Below are 24,476 nucleotides of genomic sequence, written 5' to 3'. Positions count from 1 at the left end.
AATCCTAAAGAAAATCAGTCCTGGATATTCATTGGAAGGACTGATGCTGAAGCTGAAGCTCCAATACTGTGGTCACCTGATGCAAAGAGCCGACTCATTGGAAAAGACCCTGATGCTGGGAAAGACTGAAGATAGGAGGAGAAGGTGATGACAGAGGATGAGACAGCTGGATGACATCACCAACTCAATGGACACGAGTTTGAGCAGGCTCCAAGAGATGGTAATGGACAGGGAGGCCTGGTGTGCTGCAGTCCACGGGGTCCCAAAGAGTTGGGACACAACTGAGTGACTGAATAACAACAGACAGAAATCCAAGGAATATGTGTAGAATGGACACTAAGTATGCAGAACAATGGTGGTAGGAACATAAAGCTGAATCAGGCCAAATTGGTCGATAAGAGCCCATTAAACAGATATTCTGCATTTAATGTTGCAATTCAAGAGCATTAGAAACAGCGCGAACAGTTTGTATTGGTCCCTTGGCTAAAACATGGGCCAAAAGTGGCCCACAGAAAATGAGCTTGAAATGCCAGATCTGCCTTGGTTTAATGAAGAGGAAGGGGTTCAAAGGCTCAGGGAAACTGGAAAGTTAGAGGGAATTTGTCTTCTTTTTAATGAACTTTATTGTAGTTGCTTTACAATGTTGCGTTGGTTTCTGCTATAGCACAGAGTGAATCAGCTATGTGTTTACACACACCCCCACTTTTCTGGATTTCCTCCCCATTGAGGCCACCACAGAGCACTGAGCAGAGTTCCCTGTGCCGCGCAGGAGGTTCTCCTTAGTCACCTATTTTATACACAGTATCAGTAGTGCACGTACATCGATTCCCATCTCCCAATCTGGATTCTCATTTAAGACAAATCATCCATGCCCAGGTCCAAAAGACATGCCCTTCTGCATAACTATGAGAAAAGAATTTGTGAGGAGAACCCCAGCATCCCTGAAGAGTCCTGGGACCACTCTCAGTAGGCCAGAACTTACAGCGGGAATTGCTAACACTGATGTGATGTTCCCGAACGGCAAGGGAAGGAACTGGATCCAAGTGGCAGCACTCAGCTGCCAAAGGCAAGTGCGTTTCCATAGCAACAGCAGAGGGCAAGCAGTAGGCAGAATAGTCTGACTCAGAGACCGGCAGCACTGGCTAGTTGATCATAGTGTTCCTGGAAATGATACAGGTGGGCAGCCCACTAAATTCTTATTTGATCTGTATAAGCAGAAAAGTTCTAGGTCACATGAATCAAAGTCTAACTTGAATCATAAAAATAGAAAGTGACATCTCCTCCATCAATTCTCAGACTTAAATCAGTTGAATAAAGACAAGGCCACAGGGTCCAAACTAGCACAAGTTAAGAAACGAGTTTGAATGAAGGTGTTTTAAGTAGCAAGCCATTAGCTTTATGTATTAGATGTGTCTCAGGAGGTAGAGTTTTTCAGATTTCACAAAATTAACACAATGCATATACTATACATTATACAATAGCCCCAGTCGGGTGTAAGACAGCATCCCACAATCAAACATGTAAGTATTTCTGTGGTGAAACATATGATTAGTTTTCCAAGTGGATCACAATTGAAATAGTCTATTACTAGTTCAGGTCAAATTTTGCAGCTAAAAGAGTATGTATCAAACTTAGGAAAAAACTTTCAGTTTTCAGAGCTTTTGGGAATTTCAGAACTGCTGATAAAACTGTGAACCTATAATTTGAAATGAGAAATTGCCCCTCAGCATTTTCTGTTCTGCAATCCATATAAGAATCAGCATCATCTCTGCTTATTATTAAAATACTCTCTAATTTCTCTAGTATATAAAGTTCATCAAGCCTTACCAGGGTTCTTCTATATTTGCATTCACTGGGGATGGGGGCTTGGAGTAAATTCCAAACAGATGAAAGTGATCCAGGTCAAAAGTCCCTATGAGTTAAGAGACAAGAGCTGGAACTCCTGCTCGAGGCAGGCAGAAAGGCAGCGGGGCTACAGAACCTCTGCCAGTGGGGTGGAAGGGCCAGGAAAGGTGCCAGTGAGGAGCTTTTGGTTTGAACATCCTGAGATGTTTGGACATCCTGTAAGGCAAGCCTGCCAGGCGTCTAACTGCAGAAGGATCGGTACAGCTTCTAGGGAGAAACTCAGCCCAAGTGAAGAGGGAAGGCTCAGTGGCTTGGTCCACATGAGGGGCAAGGAACATTTCTGAGCCTCATATGGTATCAGACACTTGGATAAATGGATTCATGCTGTGTCCTAGCCAGAGGGAGCAATACCAGAGTGAGAAACTACAAGGATCACACCATTCACAATTCCCAGGGAGCAGCAGGGCACAGTTATGCATCAGCAGTGAGGAAGGCTTCAGCATGTCAGCTTGGTCCTCTAGGTTGGAGTCAGCAGCATCAAGGCATGGGACCACAGACACAGGACACTGGTGGATGCCCTGGGACAGCTACAGGGTTCTTTGCAAACATTTAAGACATCCTGGAAACCTCTGAAAAAGTGGTTAGAGACTTTGAAGGAGAAATTCTATAATAATGCAGAAAGTGAAAGTATTAGTCATTCAGTCATGTCCAACTCTGTGTGATCCCACGGACTACAGCACACCAGGCTCCTCTGTCCATGAAATTCTCCAGGCAAGAACACTGGAGTTGGTTGCCATTCCCTTCTCCAGGGGATTGTCCTGATGCAGAAACTGAGCCTGGGTCTCCTGCACTGCAGGCAGATTCTTTACCATCTGAGCCACCAGGGAAACCCATAATAATGCAGAGTGGTTGCAAATACATGCTTTGCAGTTTTGAGTCCCAACTCTACTACATATTAGCTAAGTGATTTTGCACATTACATAACTTGTCTGATTCTTAGTTTCATCTGTAAAATTAATAAAAATAATAATTATCAGAAGAATTGTAAGGAGATGAAATAATGCATATAAATTGGTTAGCAAAGGCCTGGCACATGGTACAGACTCAATAAATGAGAGCAGCACAAAAGAAATAACGTGAACCTAGTTTTACATCCAAACTTCTAAGTTACACTTGGTTGAAAAGAGAAAGATATATATACCTGTAGCTATATCTAGAAAGATAAGTTCAGTTCAGTTCAGTCGCTCAGAACTGGACATGGAACAACAGACTGGTTCCAAGTAGGAAAAGCAGTACGTCAAGGCTGTATACTGTCACCCTGCTTATTTAACTTCTATGCAGAATACATCATGAGAAACACTGGGCTGGAAGAAGCTCAAGCTGGAATCAAGATTGCCGGAAGAAATATCAATAACCTCAGATATGCAGATGACACCACCCTTATGGCAGAAAGTGAAGAGAAACTAAAAAGCATCTTGATGAAAGTGAAGGAGGAGAATGAAGAAGTTGGCTTAAAGCTCAGCATTCAGAAAACTAAGATCATGGCATCTGGTCCCATCACTTCATGGCAAATAGACGGGGAAACAGTGGAAACTGTCAGACTTTATTTTTTGGGGCTCCAAAACCACTGCAGATGGTGACTGCAGCCATGAAATTACAAGACGCTTACTCCTTGGAAGGAAAGTTATGACCAATCGAGATAGCATATTAAAAAGCAGAGACATTACTTTGCCAACAAAGGTCCGTCTAGTCAAGGCTATGGTTTTTCCAGTAGTCATGTATGGATGTGAGAGTTGGACGGTGAAGAAAGCTGAGCGCCAAAGAATTGATGCTTTTGAACTGTGGTGTTGGAGAAGACTCTTGAGAGTCCCTTGGACTGCAAGAAAATCCAACCAGTCCATCCTAAAGGAGATCAGTCCTGGAAGGACTGATGTTGAAGCTGAAACTCCAATACTTTGGCCACCTCATGCGAAGAGTTGACTCATTGGAAAAGACCCTAATGCTGGGAAGGATTGGGACTGGGAGGAGAAGGGAACGACAGAAAATGAGATGGTTGGATGGCATCACCGACTGGATGGACATGGGTTTGGGTAACTCTGGAAGTTGGTGATGGACAGGGAGGCCTGGAGTGCTGTGATTCATGGGGTTAATTAATTCAAAATTTCCTCCTAACTACTCACTACTCACTTTCTCTCTACCCTTCTTAACCATTTAGGAGATGTCAAATATTTGTATTTTAACATAGTTTTCTCTTAGGAAGCTGAGTCCTCTACTTATGTTTTATAGCAATATCCTTCAGAGGAGGGTATATAGCAATTATGACCTGGATGTGAATAACTGTGGGAAACAGGCCAGTATAGGGTCATCCAAGTTCTCACTGAAGCTCAGCCTACAATAAAGCACCTTTATCTTTTCAAGTGTTATGTGGAAGAAGCACAGGGGTATGCTAAATTTACATAACTGCACACTGTGTCCTTCAATGTTTGGAGAGAAAAGAATACATTTCTTAACTTTGATAAAAAAGCATTTAAAAAATGGCTTTAAATTCCACATAACAAACTCACCAGACCCCAAAGTATTATAGACTATCACAGTCTCAGTACAGACCATGTTCACTGCAAATTCATCAACATTTGTTCAGTTGATTACAGCACAGTACTAACAAGCTTAAGTCATGGATTTCATTCTATGGGTCAATCTCATCTACAAAAATAAATAATCCAGGCTCAGCAAAGACATATTGTATCTCTAACCCCAATTAGTTAAACCTAAGTACTAGGTACAATGTATCACAGCTGTTGGAAATCTATTGAAGCCACAGGCTCTGATAGCAGATCAGAGGTATTACAAAAGATCCTAATTTCTTAGGAGACTCTGAGTTTGGATGGGAAGCAAAAAAAAAGAATTCACTGAAAGAGACTTTATCAGTGAAATCATCTTTCTCTTCTTGGATAAAGGCCTAATGGAACCAAGGTAAAGATACAAATGAATAAAAAATTATAGCAGCCCAAGTCAAGTGAAGTTGCTCAGTCGTGTCCAACTCTGCAGCCCCACGGACAGTAGCCTACCAGGCTTCTCTGTCCATGGGATTCTCCAGGCAAGAATACTGGAGTAGGTTGCCATTTCCTTCTCCAGGGGATCTTTCCAACCCAGGGATCAAACCTGGGTCTCCTGAATTGCAGACAGACATGTTATCATCTGAGCCACCAGGGAAGCCCTCATATAGCAGCCCACATGCATTCAAAAAGATTATAAATAGAGGCTTAATGGCAAAGATATAAAGGTCCCAGGAGAAGATGACAATTTCTCAATTTAGGCACTACAAATGGTCACAAAGGCAGAGGAACCAGAGATCAAATTGCTAACATCCAATGGATCATCAAAAAAGCAAGAGAGTTTCAGAAAAACATCTACTTCTGCTTTATTGACTATGCCAAAACCTTTGACTGTGTGGACTACAACAAACACTGGAAAATTCTTAAAGAGATGGGCATACCAGACCACCTGACCTGCCTCTTGAGAAACCTGTATGCAGGTCAGGAAGCAACAGTTAGAACTGGACATGGAACAACAGACTGGTTCCAAAAAGGAAAAGGAGTATGTCAAGGCTGTATATTGTCACCCTGCTTATTTAACTTATATGCAGAGTACATCATGAGAAACGCTGGGCTGGATGAAGCACAAGCTGGAATCAAGATTGCTGGGAGAAATATCAATAACCTCAGATATACAGATGACACCATCCTTATAGCAGAAAGCAAAGAAGAACTAAAGAGCCTCTTGATGAAAGTGAAAGAGGAGAGTGAAAATTTGGTTTAAAACTCAACATTCAAAAACTAAGATCACGACATCCGGTCCAATCACTTCATGGCAAATAGATGGGGATACAGTGGAAACAGTGGCTGACTTTACATTCCTGGGCTTCAAAATCACTGTAGATGGTGACTGCAGCCATGAAATTAAAAGACGCTTGCTCCTTGGAAGAAAAGTTATGACCAACCTAGACAGCATATTAAAAAGCAGAGACATTACTTTGCCAACAAAGGTCCGTCTAGTCAAAGATATGATTTTTCTAGTAGTCAGGTATGGATGTGAGAGTTGGACTATAAAGAAAGCTGAGCGGCGAAGAAGTGACGCTTTTGAACTGTGGTGTTGGAGAAGACTCTTGAGAGTCCCTTGGACTGCAAGGAGATCCAACCAGTCAATCCTAAAGGAAATCAGCCCTGAATATTCATTGGAAGGACTGATGCTGAAGCTGAAACTCCAAAACTTTGGTCACCTGATGTGAAGAACTGATTCATTTGAAGACTAAGGGCAAGAGGAGAAGAGGACAGCAGAGGATGAGATGATTGGATGGCATCACTGACTCAATGGACATGAGTCTGAATAAGCTCCGGGAGTTGCTGATGGACAGGGAAGCCTGGCATGCTGCAGTCCATGGGGTCACAGAGAGTCGGACACGACTGAGCAACTGAACTGAACTGAATGATCACAAAGCCAACTGACCTCCACCTTCTAAGCAGCCAAAATTTCAATGACTTTGGGCATTGCTAATGTCAAATATTTGGCAAAACAAAAGTAAAAAAGGAAGAAAGGACTATCATTCAAGATATGCAAAGGTGTCATATCTCACCAGCCTTAGGGAGCAAAACCAAGAGCCTCAAGATACTTGAGACTTCAGACAATGCTTCTAGTTTTTTTAATAATTAAATTTCCTTAAATGGAAGCTAGAAAGACCAAACTAATCTATAATGAATTCCATGTCAAAGCAAACTATTTATTCTCTTTTTCAAAAAATGACACCAATAGTCTTGGAGAGCAAGATTAAAATCTTTGTGGGACCTCCCTGGTGGTGCAGCGGGTAAGAATCTGCCTGCCGATGCAGGGGACACGAGTTTGATCCCTGGTCTGGGTAGGTGCTACAACCACTGAACCCACCCTCTAGAGCCCGTGCGCCACAACTACGCTCTGGGGCCCACAAGCCCCAAGTAGTGAGCCTCTGTGCTGCAACCACTGAAGCCCACGTGCCCTAGAGCCCGCAAGGCACAACTACTGAAGTCCACGTGCCTAGAGCCTGTGATCTGCAACAGAAGAATCTATGGCAATGAGAAGTCTGTGCATCGCAACTAAAGAGTAGCTCCCACTCTCGGCAACTAGAGAAAGCCTGCATGCAGCATTGAAGACTCAGTGCAGCCAAAAATAAATAAAAATATATAATAAATATAGTAGTGTGTATATGTCAAAAAATATTTTTAAAAATAATCTTTGCAAGGTTTAGGTTCAAGTGAGATGCATATCCTACAACAGAGAATCCAAATTCTCAGGTAAAAGATCCAACTTCAGGAAAAACACAACTGGGTTCCAATTAGATGATTCTACTCATCCAGGAGAAATGTGAGTTAGCCTACACTAAATCAGCCTTAGTCACAAGAGAAAGGAATGTGAGAAATACTTAGTAGGTAGGCCAGCATTTACCAGGTAGAAAGGAGGCAGCAATATTTCTGAAAAACTATATCATGTTTCCCCCAATTAAATCACATTTTAAACTCAGTAGGAAAGAGCAACCATTAATGAAATCCCACAGTGGATCCTTCATAAGTTTAAAAAACATCTATTTTGTAATGCCAATAGTATTCTCTCTCTCTCTCCTTTTTTTTTTCTTTTTTCTTTTTGGCCACACTGCATGGCATGTGGGATCTTAGTTCCCTGACCAGGGATGGAACCCATGCCCCCTGCATCGGGAGCACTGCAGGCACAATAGAAAAGTCTCTTTTTTTACTGCAAACTTTCACAATTGGTGAATATCTTAAATTGTGATCGCCAAAGGACCAACTGCCCTTTGGTATTCATTATTTCTTTGAATAGTCTGTCACCTCCCACTAGAATCTAGGCTCCCTGCTGCATCCAAGGTACCTGAACAGTGCCTGGCACCCAGAAGGTGTTTATTTGGTTGAATAAGTGAATAAAGACTTTGTAAAAACACAAATTTGCATCTTATGTACTTTATACATATATCTTTCATTTAATATTGTCTTTCTTTTTTTGGCAGCTTCTTGAGCCCACTGAATACCCTGGAGTTCAGACCAAAATGTGTGGTAGAATATTAAAAAAAAAAAAAAGACTAAATTTTTATTTTATTATCAAAACTAGTAAATAAGAACTAAAAGGGTGAGGGAATTGGTAATGAGTTAGTGGCCTTTGAACTACAGAGGAAGTGTCTCAAGTCTGCATTTGAGACAGCAACAAGCACCAAAAAACAGAAAAGTTTTATTGATAAAACACTTAGATACTACAACAAACATGATAAAACAATTATAGTACATAATAAGTAGTAATTCCAGAACTATAGTGCTTAAAGTGATCAAAGACTGTTAACTTATTCCATATATATCTGAGGAATATGAACTAGTACTTTAGAACATTCTTTAGAATGAAAACTATCAGATAACGCATAAAAATCAACTTGGAAAAAATATTCCTTCTTTCAACAAACATTTCTTGGATACCTCCTATGTGCCAGGCCAAATCCTAACACATGCAGCAAATTACTAATAAACTGTTATCAAGACATGCCTAAGCTTCCTTGCCATTTAATAAATATTTATTAGTTATCTGTCATATTCACTACACTAAGCCCTCGGGATACTTCTATAAACAAGATCAACACAATCTCTGTCCTGGATTCTAGTGAAAGAGAAAAGAGAACCACCAAACAGTGAGAAATTACAATAAGGACATAAACAAAGGGCCAAGAAATAAAAACAGGGAGGCCCACTGGATAGGGTGATTGGAAAAGGCCTCTCGGAGGAAGCGACACTTAGGCTAAGGCCTCACGGATGAGAATGAGACAGCTCTGGCAATTCTGAGGAAAGAGCACATCAGGTATCAAAGGCAAAGGGCCTGAGACGGGAATGAGTGTCGGAGAGCAGAAAGATGGTTGCTGCTGCTGCTAAACCGCTTCAGTCATGTCCGACTCTGTGCGACCCCATGGACAGCAGCCCACCAGGCTCCTCTGTCCACGGGAGTCTCCAGGCAAGAACACTGCAGTGGGTTGCCATTTCCTTCTCCAAGAAAGAAGGCAGCATGGCTTGAATATAGTGAGCAAGTGGCAAAAGCTGAAGTCAGAGTGGCAGGCAGAAGCCAGATCAACTGTATGCCACGGGGAGAAGTTGGAATGTCATTCAGAATGCAGTGGGAAGCCAGTAAGAGTTTTAAACAAGAGAGCTACATGAACTGATCTGCATTTTTATAAAATCATTCTTGCGGTTGTGTAAAGAAGGAACTAAAAAGACGCAAGGGGGAAATGGGGAGACCAGCTGGGAAGCTACTATTACCACAGTAACATAGCCAAGAAATGACAGTAATCTCGACCAAAAATCTAGGAGTAGACCAATAGGAAGAAAGTGGGTGAGGGGAAAAAAAAAAGTGGGTGAGTCCTAGAGGTATTTTTGGAGATGGGAGAACTGAATGCATGTGGGGACTGAAGGATAGGAAGTTAACTAGGGTGGATTTCTGGGTTGAGCAATTAGATGGATGATTGTGCCATTTATTGAAATGGGTGGTGCAAATTACTGAGATTTCTTCTTCATGTTCTGTGTATTCAAGCCTACCTAAGGCTTACTAAAGACATTCCAATTGCCAAATTCAGTGAATCCTTGAAGTGTTCACACTCTTCATCTGACACAGTTAAAACTCCCTTAAAACTTCACACTCTCCGTTTCCAAGACAGCACTCTTCTGGTTCTTCTCTTACTCAATGAGTCTCCTTCTCAGGTTCCATAACCCCAGAACTCTGTTCTTGGCCTTCTACTATTTCCTTCCAGAACTCTCTCCCTTGCTGACCTCATCCAAGCAATCCATAGCTTTAACTACTACCCACATAAAGCCTCCCAGATTCATATCTCCTTCCAGAACTTCCTCCTCACCTACCCAACTGAACCATCTACCCAACTGTCCCATTTCTATTGAGATATTTCAATAGCATCTTAAACTCAACATATCCAAAAGTAACTTCATCATCCTCTTCCTCCAACACTCCTTTTCCCTCATCCCATATTCTTCATCTGTGAAAAGCATAACTTTGCAGAACTATGCCCAGCTTCTTAAGTGCAAAACTTAGGATCATTTTACTCGCTTCTCTTTGAAGTCCACATCAAATCAATTTCCAAGCCCCATCAAATTTACTTTCTAACAAGTTTGTGGATATGTCCTCTCTTCATAACCCACCATTTTAATTCAGGTCTTCAATCCTCCTGCTCTTGTTTCTTACATAACATTCTGGTTTCTTCAGCCTCACATCATTCAAACCCACCCTTCACATCTCAACAGTCAGGGAAATCCTTCACGGGCTCTCTATACCCTTAGGATAAGATTCAGCCTTATGTTGGGAGTTAGAGCCTCTGGCTGGGTTTCCTGCCTCAATTCCCACCATCTTTGCTATACACTCCAACCTCTCACCACGCCGACTGACCAACAGGTTCATTCATGACTCTGCATATACTGTTCTCTCCCAATACCTACTTAGTTCAAGCATCCTTTTCTTTTAGCAGCCTGAAATTCAGTCTGAGATGATGACTCTCCTCTGTGCTTTTACAGCAAACCATTAATGAAAGACTTCTATTGCTTATCACACTTTGTTTCTCCCACTGAACTGCAAATTATGTGAGGCCAGGGACGATCTTTCCTAGAATATTTTCGGTGCTTAGTACTTAAGAAATGATTAGTAAATGTTTGTGGAATAACTGTATCTAGATCAAACTTAAGAAGGCTTTCTGTAAAACATGAACTGCTATATATAGTATTCATGACAAGAAAAGGTAGCCTGAAAGAAGAAACATTCAATAGTTTTCTAAAATTAACCAATAACAACAGCTGCTGACTTTCAGACATCAGCATTCATCTTCCATTACTAAAGAGCTAGCTATGTCCAACGTAGTACTGATGTAATTCTGATGATCTTTTTGTATTAGTATCCATTAATATTTATTTCTTCAGTTCAGCTACTTTTTAGTACTCTGAGTTTAATTAAGATTTCTCTGACTGTTTTTGTCCTCAATAAAGACAGAGGTCAACCTCTCATGCATAATAATTCTGTCTGAACAAACAAGATTTCTGATACACATTAGTTTTAAGCTATTTTCTACTTGTTCACTAAAACATGAATATTACCATCACCACCACCACCACCAAATGCTCCTAACCTTCCCCCACTCCCCTTTCAGAAGAGACATTTATACAGAATGGATTGTCTTATATATACAAAGTATATCTTCACCTACCAACCACGGAGAGTGAAGGGATTTTTACATTTATACTTTATAGCTCCTGAAGTCATTCATTAAATATTTTTCCTGGCTCCAAAAATTACATTACAGGGCTTTTCTGTGAAAGTTATTATTGAGTTTTTCATGTTCAGATACTGTGATGCAACTGATATTTTTGCAAAACAAAGAAATGAACAAATCTCCACAGTTTCTTAGGAGCTGCCTCTCTTTATTACCATAACTTAACCACATTCTGAGACAGCAACAAGTTCACTGCTTTGAGCAACAATACACAAAAACGTTCTATGGCAGACACCACTGCAGATGTCCATAAAACAATTCATCCAATTCAGTAAATCCAGCCTGAGGTTTTTAACCTTATATCTCACTTATGATATCTGGCAAAGGAAAAAATGTGGATTTTTTTTTTTTTTAAATAAAGACAGATGTGCCTTTTAATATCCTATGTCTTGTCAAACTATGGTGACTATGTCTGGAATTACGGATTTCATGAAACTCTGTTAAGCCAGTCATTCCAGTGGTATTTCAGCTCTTTGCACCCTAACCCAGAAGTAATGCTAATTTCTTCTTGGTGCTCTGCCGGTTACAGAGATTAAGACATACGAAACTCTGGGGCCCTTTCATCTCCGAGACTTAAAAATGGGTTGGAGAGCACTGGAAATGGAACCAACAAGGCAAAACAAAAGTCGTTCAACAGGGAAACAAACCAACAAAGGCCCCACAGAAGAAAACCCTGCAACCTTCCGCCGGCTCCCAAAGGTGGAGAATGCCAGAAGCCCGGGTTCCTGAACCGGAATCCCAGCCGGGCCTGGGCGACCCAGAGTCACCAAGCGGAGAAGGGGGGGGCGACTCAGCGAAGGCACCAGGCGGCCGCCCGCCGGGCCCGCTGCCCAGACGGCCCCCCAGAAAGATCAAAGTAGGGAATTCTTCCCGCCTCCTCTACACGCAGGGATCCAGGAAGAAGAAAGAGGCTCCGCGCCTCTCCAGCCGGTTGCGGGGCCCGCGCTCCCCGCCCGCCAGCTCAGTTCTCCGGGCCCCAGGGCAAGCAGGCCGCGCCCCGTCCCCACCCCTGTGCCCCGCAAGCGCCAGGCCGGCCACCAGGTCCCGCCGCCCCCGCTCTGGCCCCGGCATCACTCACAGAGCCCGAGCGCCGCCGCCAGCACCGACCACAGACAGCGCCGGCGGTCTGGGGATGCAATCAGTGCTCCGGCTCCGGCGGGCGCTGCCATCGTCCTCCCGCCACAGCTTCGCGGCCCTGGGCCCGGGTCCCCACTGCAGTTAGCTAGGCTCCTGGCCGAGGGCTCTGGACTCGTCGTCGCCGGTATCAGCGAGCACCTCCACGCCGCGGTCCCCGCTCGCGGCCCCAGCCACAGCCTGCCAGCACTGTGCCAGGGCCCGGGCCCCGCGCCGGCCGCAGCCGTCAGCTCATTGGCCTGCCCCGCACACTCTGAAGGACGCGATTGGAAGGCACCGACTGTCCATCATTCCCTCTCTCCAGGCGGGGCCCCGCCATCGCGGTCCCACCCAGGGCTCCTGCTGCCAGCGGTGGAGGTCCCTGGCCGTCCGAGGCGACCGCCGCCGAGCCCGGTCCCTGCCTGCTTGCCTGCGTGGCTGTTCGCCCGTCTTCTCTGGCCAGGCGCGTCTCCTCTGCGTCTCTGAGCGTCCAGCCCCCCCGGATCTCTTCATTGTCTTCGCCTCCGTTTCTGCTCTTCTCGGTTTCTCTGAGCCTCACCTAGAGAAAAAGCAGCAGTTCGTTTACACAATTAATAAAAAAAAAGGAATGAGATGGGGAGAGACTTCTGATTCAGTCGTCCAGATAGAACACATTTACCCCCTTGCCCTATATCGTCTATTTTGCCTGGATTCAGATAATTTATGTGCAAATTGAGAAATCTAATAGCTTAAAAAGAAGTCTCCATCTTGTCTGACTCTCCTCTAAGGAACCCTCCCTCCCCCACTTTCGGCTAAGAAGCGTTGGGAACTGGGAATTCTCTCCTGCTACCTGGAGCACGTGTGGATGGGGTTTTGCCCTTGTAAATGTCCCTCGATTTATCAAAAATTGGCAAGTTCCCCCTCCTGACTGAAGTGCCATGCCTGAGCCGGTTCCAGTTGGTTAGCTTGGTCCAAAGCAGTGTCTGCCACTTACTGGTTGCCCCAAAATTCTGGAAAGTTCGTTTGAAAGGGTCCTTATGAGAACACCCTACAATGGGGAGAAAACGGAAGGGCAGGAGCACAAGAAAAATGAGGGTGTAGGAAGAAAAGGAAGAATCCAGGTGGGAGGCCTGTAGTGTGAGAGAAGGAAACAAGTATTAGACAGTTAGGATGAGAGGGGGGAGAAGAGCAGGATAGGAGCACTCCCCTGCAGCCCCTCATTTCAGGGTTTTGTCTCAAGTCAATCTTATGAACAGCCTTCCTGATATTTTTGCTGTTTTAGCCTGCTAGCCTTGCAGTATGGCAGACTGATAGCAATTACCTTAGTCCCAGTGAGAGAAAACTAAACAAGCAAGAAAACACCATTTCACCTTATTTCTCTGTCAGCAAGATCCTCATGAAGTGTTTTTGGAATGCCATATGATGGAAAGACTACAATGCATTAAGTGAGCACCTACTATGTGCTGTAGATGTAGAATACCCAGGCTTTACTCTCAAGAAGCACAGAGTCTACCAGTCAGTGTAGCAAGCAAGTACTGAACTAAATTTTTTTTTCAGTGCTTAAAGAGAAGGTCGAATCAAGAAGAAATATAAGGCCAACAGGGACAGTGATCCTCAAAGATACATTTCATGTTAAAAGCTTCTCTGCTGCCCGTGACGTACTTCGATACAGATAATTTCCTCTTCTGAGAACCAATGGCCCACGAGGTGTCCAGAAAAGATGCATTGAGGAAATAGCATTTGAAGTGGATTTTATAGGCTGGATAAATTTTTACCAGAGAGAAACAGGAAAAGCGAACTCAGAAATAAGAAAGCAAGTGCAAGGATCAGTGGGTTAATCCTTTGTGATTTGGAACTTCAGGGAAGTGAGGGAAAGAGGGGAAAGAGAGAATTATACTTCAAAGTATAGTTGAAGTCAACTATACCACAATAAAAATATATATATACTATATATAAAGGAAAAAAATCCCACCGAAACAAACAAACAAACAAAAACAGAAAGAGAACCTGGTCTGTGAGGAAGGCTAATAAACTGGGCTTTAAACACAGCTGAAACTTCTGAGAAAACCCAGATGGTCAATTAGAAGGCAGTTAGACATGTAGGTCTGGAGCCCAAGGAATCAACAGGAGAGGCTACCATGAAATCAGAACTTGCAAGGGTGGCAAAGTGTTTCCACAAAAAAACCAATATCAGATCATAAGTAGATTATAAATATTTGCTGAGTGAATAGATGAATGAATGTTTATTAAATTAATCGAGAGAAGTTACAAACAAAAAGTCATGTGAGGTTGTTTTAGCCATAGTTCTTGCATTCTAGTTTCGGATCCTTCTGTAGAGATAGTAAATGGAAAAGAAACCAATCTTTGGATTTTCAATCACTATTGTGCACTTGAGAGTCTCACTTAACAAACCTCCTCCTCCTTAGATACCTGCTTCTTCCTCCTGGAAACCCCTCTTCTCAGCTCAGTCAGTCCAGGCATACAGTCAGAATCAATTGAAGACTTTCCATCAGATGAGCAAAGTCTTTTTAATGGGCTGTGTTACCTCTGAAAGGAGTGGACTTCTTGGGGAGAATTTTGCCTACAAAGTCAATAAGAAGGAAAACCATGAGCAGAGTCTTGTCTGATAATAGTTATCTATATACAGATCCATTGGCCTCTGAGACTTCCCGCTCCATGTAGTATATAATAAGTGCAATAGGAGGGTTGGCCTTGGAAACATCTCAGGGCTTTAAGTCTTCTCTTAATAGAGATCAGATAAGAGGCACTCAGGAGCAGCTAGTGCTAGCAAATATATATGGGCAGAATTTTCTAGAGCAGGAATTAATGGGAGAAGTAGAAAAGACAGTGTCAGGCACCAAAATTTCCAACATCTTTGTGATTGTAGTAGAGTTCTCTTCCAATTCCTGTACTCTCAGTGGTATTCTCTCCCTCCTTGTATTTTAAAATCTGTTGCCAGAGGAAGATTGGAATGCTGTGATCTGTGGGTGGTGATAGCAAGCCATTCCAGGAGTACTGAGATTCGATGGATATCAGATAGAGTCAAAGATGAATCCAGGCCACACTGAGAAAGATTTATCTGGAGCTAAATCAGTTTCATTAACATTTCTACAGAGACGTCTCAATCCAGGAAAGGGATTGCATTTTCCTGGGAAAGTGTTGAAAATCTGAAAATCCGAGTTCTAGTGCCTCTGGTGCCCCTGGGCACAGAGGCACAAGTTGGGAGAACACGGTAACGGGGTCTTTAGGGTCTACTGTGGAGGAGAGGGATGTGTCACCAGGCTTCTTCATTCACTGTGGCCAGGAAAAATGTTCCTCAAGGCTCTCTGTCTCCCTGTACCCCAATACAACCTATGCTTCACCTATGAGGGTGCTTCACCCAATACAACTTCTGCTTCACCTATGAGGGAAAGATGTGCTCTGGAGAGATATCACAGGCATTCCTCTTGCTGGGATAGAAACATTTCTTACTGTGAGTTGGGCAACTGATATCCTGAGTTTTGTTACTGTCAGTCTTCCTGTATCATTGTTGGGAAGGAAATGTCTAGTGGCACTTGCAGAATAGAAGACAAACCCTTGCAATCACTAGAGAAGAAGAAATAGGAAAAATAAAAGCCCTAAAATGATAATAACTTAATAATAAGTTCAAGCGGGAAAGCTGAACATAAAAACAGACCTCTTGGTAACTGTGGAGATGGAGGTTCCCAGAAAATGGAAGTGATTACATTATTTTACCTAATGAGTTATATTTTGTAGTTTCCTCATTTCCAGGAGAAATAGAAACTTAAGTGTCCAGGGCACATTTTTTTTTTCCAGTTAGGTTCTAATGAATAAACTCTGCCGGCATCTAGAACTAATGAATATTTTTAAAGGGTATTCTTATCCTCCTTGTCTTGGGACCTAAGAAGAACTGAAGACTCAAGTTAGGACTTTTTCAAATAAAACAAACGGTGGGGTCTGAATGTTAGAACCCCAGAACTATAATTTACTCACATCAAACCAAAAGTAGAAAGTTAACAACTTGAGTGTCGTTAACAATGTTTGAATGTTTGAACGAATGAGCAATCTCTAAATGTTTGAATGAATGAGCAATCGAATGAATAAACTGAATGAATGGTACATGAAATAAAATAAATAGGCCTATTTAGGATAGTCACTCTGTCTACTTGTAGTTTTCTATCTGGTTCGTTATTTGTTAGAGTTGCAATTCACAAATACTGATTGTCCAAGTACCAAAATTTGTAGTTTTAAGGGATTTGGAACATATTGCATTCATTCAGCAATTAGTCATTGAGCACCAGCTTTGCCAGCATAAGCCTCAATACTAAGTATTTAAGAATTTAAAATATAGTAAAGACACTCTTTTCTCTTCTCCATTTTCCTCTGTGTGGTTGAATTTACTCCTCCCCATGTCTTTTCACAAGAATTTGAAGATCAAGCAATTTCTGATCAAGAAACAAAAGCAGAATTGTTCCATTCCCCAATTGATTCGAATGAAAACTGGTAATAAAATCAGGTATAAGTCCAAGAAAAGACGCTGGAGAAGACCCAAGTTGGGTCTCTAAAGAGCCTCATATACCAATTGGCACTCATTTATGCTATGGCAAGGTCACTTGCACCTTACTTGAATCACAGTAGTGAGAACTCACTGCTGTCTGAACAGCTCATGGGAGAAACAGAATGTTTGACTCTTGGTGTTTCCTCAGGAGAGGTCCATGTGGCTCAGTAATAAATAGGTAAAATATTGTTTGGGGGAAAAATTAAAAATAAATAAAATATAGTTAAGAATCCATGCCTTAAAGATACTGGGACGATTGGACACCAATTATAACAATTGTTTGCCAGTTATACAGTAGAATTCAGTATTGCTGTTAATGTTGATGTCCTCTAACAAGTAATGATTAGAAGAGATAAGACTGCAACCCAGTTATATACCACACACAATTGGTTTTTAATTTGTTAAAGGATTTCTTTCTGAGAAGGTCAACGGAGAGAATGAGAAACAGATTTTCCAGCTGAAGAAAACAGATCGAGTAAAAACACATAGATGGGCCTGAAGAGATGGAATCCCCGATCTCCGCGCCTTCATGTCGCCGAAGAGGAGCTGGACGGGTGCGAGTCAGACCCTCTCGGGAAGCGGCCTGCCGTCCGGCCTTTACCTTTGTTGGTCGGAGAAGCCAGTAACAACAGTCCAGGCTCCAGCAGAGAAGGAGGAGGACGAGTTATATCGGCAGTCCCTGGAGATTCTCTCTCAGTACCTCCGGGAGCAGGTAACCGGCGCCAAGGACGCGAAGCCCCTGGGTGGGTCTGAGGCCACCAGCCGGAGGGCGTTGGAGACCCTGCGACGAGTCGGGGATGGGGTGCAGCGCAACCACAAGACGAGTTTCCAAGGCATGCTTCGGAAACTGGACATCAAAAACGAAGACGATGTCAAATCTTTGTCTCGAGTGATGGTTCATGTTTTCAGTGACGGAGTAACAAATTGGGGCAAGATTGTGACTCTTATTTCTTTTGGTACCTATGTGGCCAAACACTTGAAGAGTATAAATCGAGAAAGCTGCATGGAACCACTAGCAGAAAGCATCACAGATGTTCTCCTAAGGTCAAAACGAGACTGGATAGTCAAACAAAGAGGCTGGGATGGGTTTGTGGAGTTCTTCCATGTAGAGGACCTAGAAGGCGGCATCAGAAACGTGCTGTTGGCTTTTGCAGGTGTTGCCGGAGTGGGAGGTTTGGCATATCTAATAAGATAGCCTTTTAAGTGCAATAATTGACTCTTCAGCCACCAAAACAGCCACCAAAATCACCTCTGTGAACTCACACATATCTGTGAAGTTGGACATCACGCTGTGCAGGCCATCATCTAACAATGGATAAAACCAAGTGACAGGAAGATTGTGGCTAACAGGAATAAATACATGAGCAAAGTAATCTCGCTTGAAGAGTCAGTCTCTGAAAGAAGCTGAGTTCCGTTTCAGCAACAGGCAAACTTTGGGAAGCTGTGGAGATGGACATTTTAGTTTTAGTGAAGATGCTAGAGGGGAGAGATTTTACCTAGAACAGGAAATTGGCCAGTGGACAGGCTAGTCATAGATACGCCCACTGAATTCATAAACTTCTATAGTGTTAAAATAGAAGAACTAACAATGCCAGTGGCGTATGTAAAATTGATTTTAAGCCACAAGTAATAGAACTATGGCAAGAAGCCTCAGTATTGTACCGCAGAGTGTGAAGGGAAGCTTTTTCCTCTGTAGTTAGCTTTCCCAGGTGTGATTCTTCAATAGACCAAATGCTCAGGATGTTTATACCTGTTCTGCTTTGGCTGGGTTTGAGCGATTCTTATTTGCCTAATGTCATGGCCAAGAATACTGAAAGTTGGAATAGAATCACAAATTTGGAATGTTGAGTTTTGAAAAAGTTGCATTGGTCTGTAAAAATTGTTTATATTTTTGCAGAGTAGTATTAATCAAAAAGGAGATAAAACAAAATTTTACTTTCATTTTTCCATACCCTTAAATTTACAGCTTCTATAGTTAGGAACCTGTTTCTTACAGCTTTTCTATTCTAATCTTTGTTCTAGTTAATACTAGATTGTATACAGAACCAGCTGATGTGATTGTATGCAACCTGGTGTAGTACAACAATTCTGATAACTATGCAGGCTTTAATTTTCCTATCTTGATTTGGGTAAGTATTTCTTAAAATGCTGTTTGGGGTTTTTCTTGTTTTTTTTTTTTAACCTGGGACTGAGAAATTAATGGAAGTTAATCCTTTCACTTTGTTACACCTGGGTTTTCAATAATTGAGTCAAGGTTTTAAGATTTATTTTGGGGGGCGGAGCACACTGGCTGATGACTTTCAGATGATGGGCTCTGATTGGGCAACTACTTATTTTGAGTTCCTTCCATTTGACCTAATTTAACTGGTGCAATTTAAACTGAGTTCATGAGCTCATCTTCAAAGCTTTTGCTAAAAGATTTTCAGTTGTTCCAAATGGGACTTGTTATCAGACAAGACTCTGCTCATGGCCTCAAGAATCTCATCAGGTGGATGATAGAAACTTGACCCTTATTTGCTTAATAAATTGTACAATAATGGCTTGGCAAAGCAAGCTATAGTCTATCCATGGTGCTATTATTAGGCTTGCTTGTTAAACACAGGTCTAAGCCTGGCCTGTGAATAAAACAAATACTTATTTCATTTTTATTAATGATTCTTGAACTTTGTTTCAGATTTTTACATTGGCGTCTCTATAGGTTTCAGACGTGATGTTTTATCTACCTTACTGTTTATTTCCTATCCTTCCTTAAAATATTTGCTGCTTATTCTGTTCCCTCTACACATATTTATATTAGTCCCTACAAATTTACCTTGCCATTCCTGAACTCTTACTAGCCCTTTTATTTTTTGGCATTAGGAACCTAAGTGACTGCCCATGGAGTCCACCGACCTTCCTCATTTTTGAATTTTATCTTAGGAGATGGCAGTACAGTGGATGTTGACAGTAACAGTCATGAGGTGAGAAGAGTCCCTTCTTGTACTAGTGTCTCATTGGTTGTTGCTTAACTCTGGGGAGAAATTTTCAAAAGTCCCCTTAGGGGATTTCAGAGAAGGGGACAACTCTTAGGTGATTTTTCTCTAGGTACCTTTGCATTTGAATATGCTCACTTAAAATTGATGGGTTCTGTTAAGCCTCAAAGTTATATAAAAGTTACTAGTAAGCCGAAGAAAACTATAGTGGAACCAGGATCATTTGAAAACTTCAGCCTCTGAATGTGATCTTTAGTTTGTGGACTCCAGACGAAAATAGACATGAATAAAATGACTAAGAATGTAATAAGGGAACAATTGCTCTGCCTGCCCATCTCTAAGCCTTAAGGTCATCTAGCTAGAGCTATTTTTTTATCTGTGTATTTATCATTGTTGATCAGAAACCACTTATTTATATCATGTCTAGCTCTAAGGACCTAAAATCACCTTATGTAGTTAATTAATCTTAAGATCTAGTTAAGGCGACTGAAAGGCCTGTCTCCCCATAGCCAGTTGTGGAAATAAGCACAGAGATGTAAATTGATGAAATTTAGGGGCCCCGTCTTCACTTTACTAGGTGTGAGTGCTGAAATGTAAAGGAGGATCTAAAATTGATATTTTGGTCAGCAGCTTGTGATAGGGTAAAATTGATATTTTGGTCAGCAGCTTGTGATAAGGGTTTAGGGAGTCCAAGTGCTTTGGGGCAAGGTGAGTGCCTCTGTAGGGAGAAGGGGCATATGTTGTAAGTGCTGACTAGCTGCCTTAGTGCTGGCAAATACTCCACAACGGAAAGGGAGGGGCTGCTTGGAAAGATGGCTCTCAACAAGTTCTGCCTGGTGCTTCTCTCAGGGAAAATCCTGTAGTCCTTTAGTGTTGTCTATATACATTCTGTTGGGGGTGAACACCTTGGATCTGGTTAAAACAGCTAATGCTGTTGACAGTTGTGCCAAGAAGAGTTAGGACCAACAAACTAATGTGGGCTATAAAATGTAGTGTGTTTCCCTAACTTCCTGTTTTGCCTGAGAAGAAGAAAATAAATATTTTATTCAAATGCAAAAAAACAAAAAACAAAACACCCGCATAGATGGCAATACTCAAGGCTGGAAAGATGGTGCTTTGAACACTAGGATAAAAGGTGTACGCAAGAAACGGACGATTTTACTACTATTGGAAAGTGCAACATCCAGAACTCAGTAGGGAAGAGAATCTGGAATCTACCTGCCACAGGGAAATTGCCACACACTCACTGCAATTTATCAGCCATAAATATAAATAAAATTATAAATATTCCACTGATAGTGACACCGTTGTTTTCTTCTGTGTCACTGATTTTCAAAGATCAAGAGAAGAAGAAAATCCGTTTACACTGAAGCGCAAAACAGCTGAAGAATATAAACACATAACAGTAAACAACCACTTAGAGATGCGGAAGTCAGCAATTCTTCCTGCCTTTACGGTGGCAGGAAGACTGCAAGAACGGCGGCTCGTTGGTCTAGGGGTATGATTCTCGCTTAGGGTGCGAGAGGTCCCGGGTTCAAATCCCGGACGAGCCCTCCTTTTCCCCCCCCCCGCTTTGAATTAAATCCATTTCTAAAGAAATTAACTTTAGATCTATAAATGTAATAAATACATGTTGGCGAAAAATACAAAATTGAGACCTTTTGAACTTATAGCACACTTTAAGTTCAAATACCATTAAAAGACATAACAGGAAAACGTAGCAAGTTTGAGAGCAATGTGATGCTCTGAAAAGACTCATCCCCATTTCTGCCAGTTTCAGAGTCGAGCACGTTTGTTGGGCATCTCCGGTGCCTACAAGTGCGACCTAAATCTGCTCACGCCCGCGCTCGTCCGCCTGCACGGAGACTGTGGGAGGCGGACTGCGCGCCCGCTCTCCCGGGCCCGCCGACCCTCCGTGCGCCCGCTCACGCTCGGAGTGTTCCGGGGCTGCCCCGGGGTCCGCACGAGGCATGTCTCTTTTCCGAGCACGTGTGTTTCAAAATGGTACAAGTATTTGCATATCTTGCCCTCAGACGAAAAAGACCACATATTGTATGAATTGATCTCATTTGATCTTTTACTTCTTGATCGCCTTGATCAAGGTTTGAGCATATTCAAGGTGTGAGCTAGAATAGTTTCATTTCAGCCTTTAAACGAGCTATGTGGGGGAAAAAAGTTTTAAATTTTACGGCTTATGCAAGAAAAAGCCTGGGCTCGTCCGGGATTTGAACCCGGGACCTCTCGCACCCGAAGCGAGAATCATACCCCTAGACCAACGAGCCGCTCTCGGCAAAAGCCATCCCACAGCCTTCCTTCAGCCGTATCTGACCTCCGGCTGCACCACCTGAGTGATCTCAGCTGGAGAATCGCCTCTCCTTTCCCAGGTCTGGGGTCAAAACGCTTTTCGCCACCCAAAGGGGCCCCAGGAAGGGACGTGCATTTTTCCCCGGCGGGGTCGGCCTTATCTCCCGGCGCCTGGGCTCTGCGCCGCCGCCTGCGGCCATCAGCACAAGATCCGGGAAGCCGCCTTCCACGAGCCAGGACAGCCCCTGGAAGGCGGGGGCGGCAGGGCGGTGGAAGCCCGGGCTAGGAGGGCGCAGGCAGGCCCCGCGGACGCCTCGGACTCCGCCAGGCGCTCGCAGCCCAGGGTCTCCATACGCCAGTTTCGCTACTTGCGGGTAGGTCCCGCCGCTCGCAGCTCAGACCAGCCTCAGAGCGCTTGGCTGTGTGCAGCGCGCCTCCTTGGCATTCCAAGCCTCTGCTTGGCCGCCAGAAGACGCTCGGCTGCCGACGACGCCCATGGGTGGGTGGAGCGGGAAAAACCTCGAGGAGCTGGCGAGAAATGGGAAAGGATGCACCTTATCCCTGCAAGGGAGTGTTGCGGCAAAGAATTCTCAAAGGGGAGCGCATTGACAGATAACTTTTTTTCCAACGTTCATTCTGAGATCACGCACCTTGCATGTACTGAACTCACTGCGTATTTGTAACAGTCTGTCTCTAACGTACGAACCTCATTTCGCAGTTAGGTATTTCAGGCGACATGGCGAGGAAGCGGTGTGGTAGGCACAGCAACTACGCAAGTCTTAGAAGGTGTGGTGGATGGGGAGGATCATGAAAGGGGCAGGAAGGGAGACAGGGTTTGGTGCCTTGTTAGCCTGGAGGAATAGGGAAGGCAGTGGCAGTGGGCAGAACCTTTGACCTAGCACCACCGCCCCTTCATCCCCTTCTGTAATAGGGAAGAACAAATCTGATTCCATATTCCATCTGTTTTTGTTTGTTTTGTTTTTTACTTTAACCTGTGTGTTGTATTGATTTTCCTACAAGGTAATTACCACTTCAGCATTCCTGCCTGGAGAGCCCCGTGAACAGTATGAAAAGGCAAAAAGATACGACACTGAGAGATGAACCTCCCAGTTCGGTAGGTGCCCAGTATGCTACTAGAGAAGAGCGGAGTAATAGCTCCAGAAGGAATGAAGAGGCTGAATCAAAGCGAAAACAACATCGGGCTGTGGATGTGTCTAGTGGTGGAAGTAAAGTCTGATGCTATAAAAGACAATATTGCATAGGAACCTGGAATGTTAGGTCCATGAATGGAGGTAAATTGAAAGTGGTCAAACAAGAGATGGCAAGAGTGAACATCAACATTTTAGGCATCAGTGAACTAAACTGGGCAGGAATGGGCAAATTTAATTTAGATGGCCATTTTATCTACTGCTGTGAGCAAGAATCCCTTAGAAAAAATGGAGTAGCCATCACAGCCAACAAGACTCTGAAATGCAGTACTTGGATGCAGTCTCAAAAGTGACAGAATGATCTTGGTTTCCAAGGCAAACCATTTAATATCACAGTAATCCATGTCTATCCCCAACCACTAATGCCGAAGAATCTGAAGTTGCACGGTTCTAGGAAGACCTAAAGACCTTCTAGAACTAACACCAAAAAAAGATGTCATTTTCATCATAGGGGACTAGAATGCAAAAGTTGGAAGTCAAGTGATACCTGGAGTAACAGGCAAGTTTGGCCTTGGAGTACAAAATGAAGCAGGATAAAGATTAAGTTTGGCCAAGAGAATGTGCAGGTCATAGCAAACACCCTGTTCCAACAATGAAAGAGAAGACTCTACACATGGACATCACCAGATGGTCAATACTGAGATCAGATTGATTATATGCTTTCCAGATGAAGATGGAGAAGCTCTATACAGTCAGCAAAAATAAGACTGGGAGCTGACTGTGGTTCAGAACATGAACTCCTTATTGCAAAATTCAGACTTGAAGAACATAGGGAAAACCACTAAGCCATTCAGGTATGACCTAAATCAAATCCCTTATAATTATGCAGTGGAAGTGACAAATAGATTCAAGGGATTAGATCTGGTAGAGTGTTTGAAGAACTATGGACAGAGGCTTGTAACATTGTACAGGATGCAGTGATCAAAACCATCCCCAAGAAAACAGAAATGCAAAAAGGCAAAATAGTTGCCTGAGGAGGCCTTACAAATAGCTGAGAAAAGAAGAGAAGCAAAAGGCAAAGGAGGAAAGGAAAGATATACCCATTTGAATGCAGAGTTCCAAAGAATAGCAAGGAGAGATAAGAAAGCCTTCCTCAGTGATCAATATGAAAAAATAGAGGAAAACAATAGAATGTGAAAGACTAGAAATCTCTT

The 24,476-nt window shown here is 43.0% G+C and overlaps 1 protein-coding gene, 2 non-coding genes and 1 pseudogene across 3 annotated transcripts in view; 2 read left to right on the top strand and 2 right to left on the bottom strand.

The window, feature by feature from the left end:
• The window catches only part of MPZL1 (myelin protein zero like 1), a 77,498-nt gene extending 64,942 nt beyond the window's left edge, over positions 1 to 12,556 (bottom strand). The window contains exon 1 of the mRNA XM_061120185.1: positions 12,267 to 12,556. Coding sequence (XP_060976168.1) covers positions 12,267 to 12,357 — 91 coding nt within the window. The 5' untranslated portion in view covers positions 12,358 to 12,556. The remainder of the gene's footprint in view (positions 1 to 12,266) is intronic.
• Positions 12,557 to 13,218: 662 nt separating this feature from the next.
• LOC133041345 (induced myeloid leukemia cell differentiation protein Mcl-1 homolog) lies at positions 13,219 to 18,287 on the top strand (annotated as a pseudogene).
• A 3,004-nt stretch (positions 18,288 to 21,291) lies between these two features.
• On the top strand, positions 21,292 to 21,363 carry TRNAP-AGG (transfer RNA proline (anticodon AGG)). The gene has a single exon. It is a non-coding gene; the product is annotated as a tRNA-Pro (tRNA).
• Positions 21,364 to 22,020: 657 nt separating this feature from the next.
• Positions 22,021 to 22,092, bottom strand: TRNAP-CGG (transfer RNA proline (anticodon CGG)). Its single transcript has one exon. It is a non-coding gene; the product is annotated as a tRNA-Pro (tRNA).
• Positions 22,093 to 24,476: the final 2,384 nt, after the last annotated feature.

Source organism: Dama dama, chromosome 20 (genome assembly GCF_033118175.1).
Source record: "Dama dama isolate Ldn47 chromosome 20, ASM3311817v1, whole genome shotgun sequence".
In the NCBI taxonomy this organism is placed as follows: Eukaryota; Metazoa; Chordata; class Mammalia; order Artiodactyla; family Cervidae; genus Dama; species Dama dama.
The sequence above is the reverse complement of the archived record's forward strand: the minus strand, read 5'-3'. Positions and strand labels throughout refer to the sequence as shown.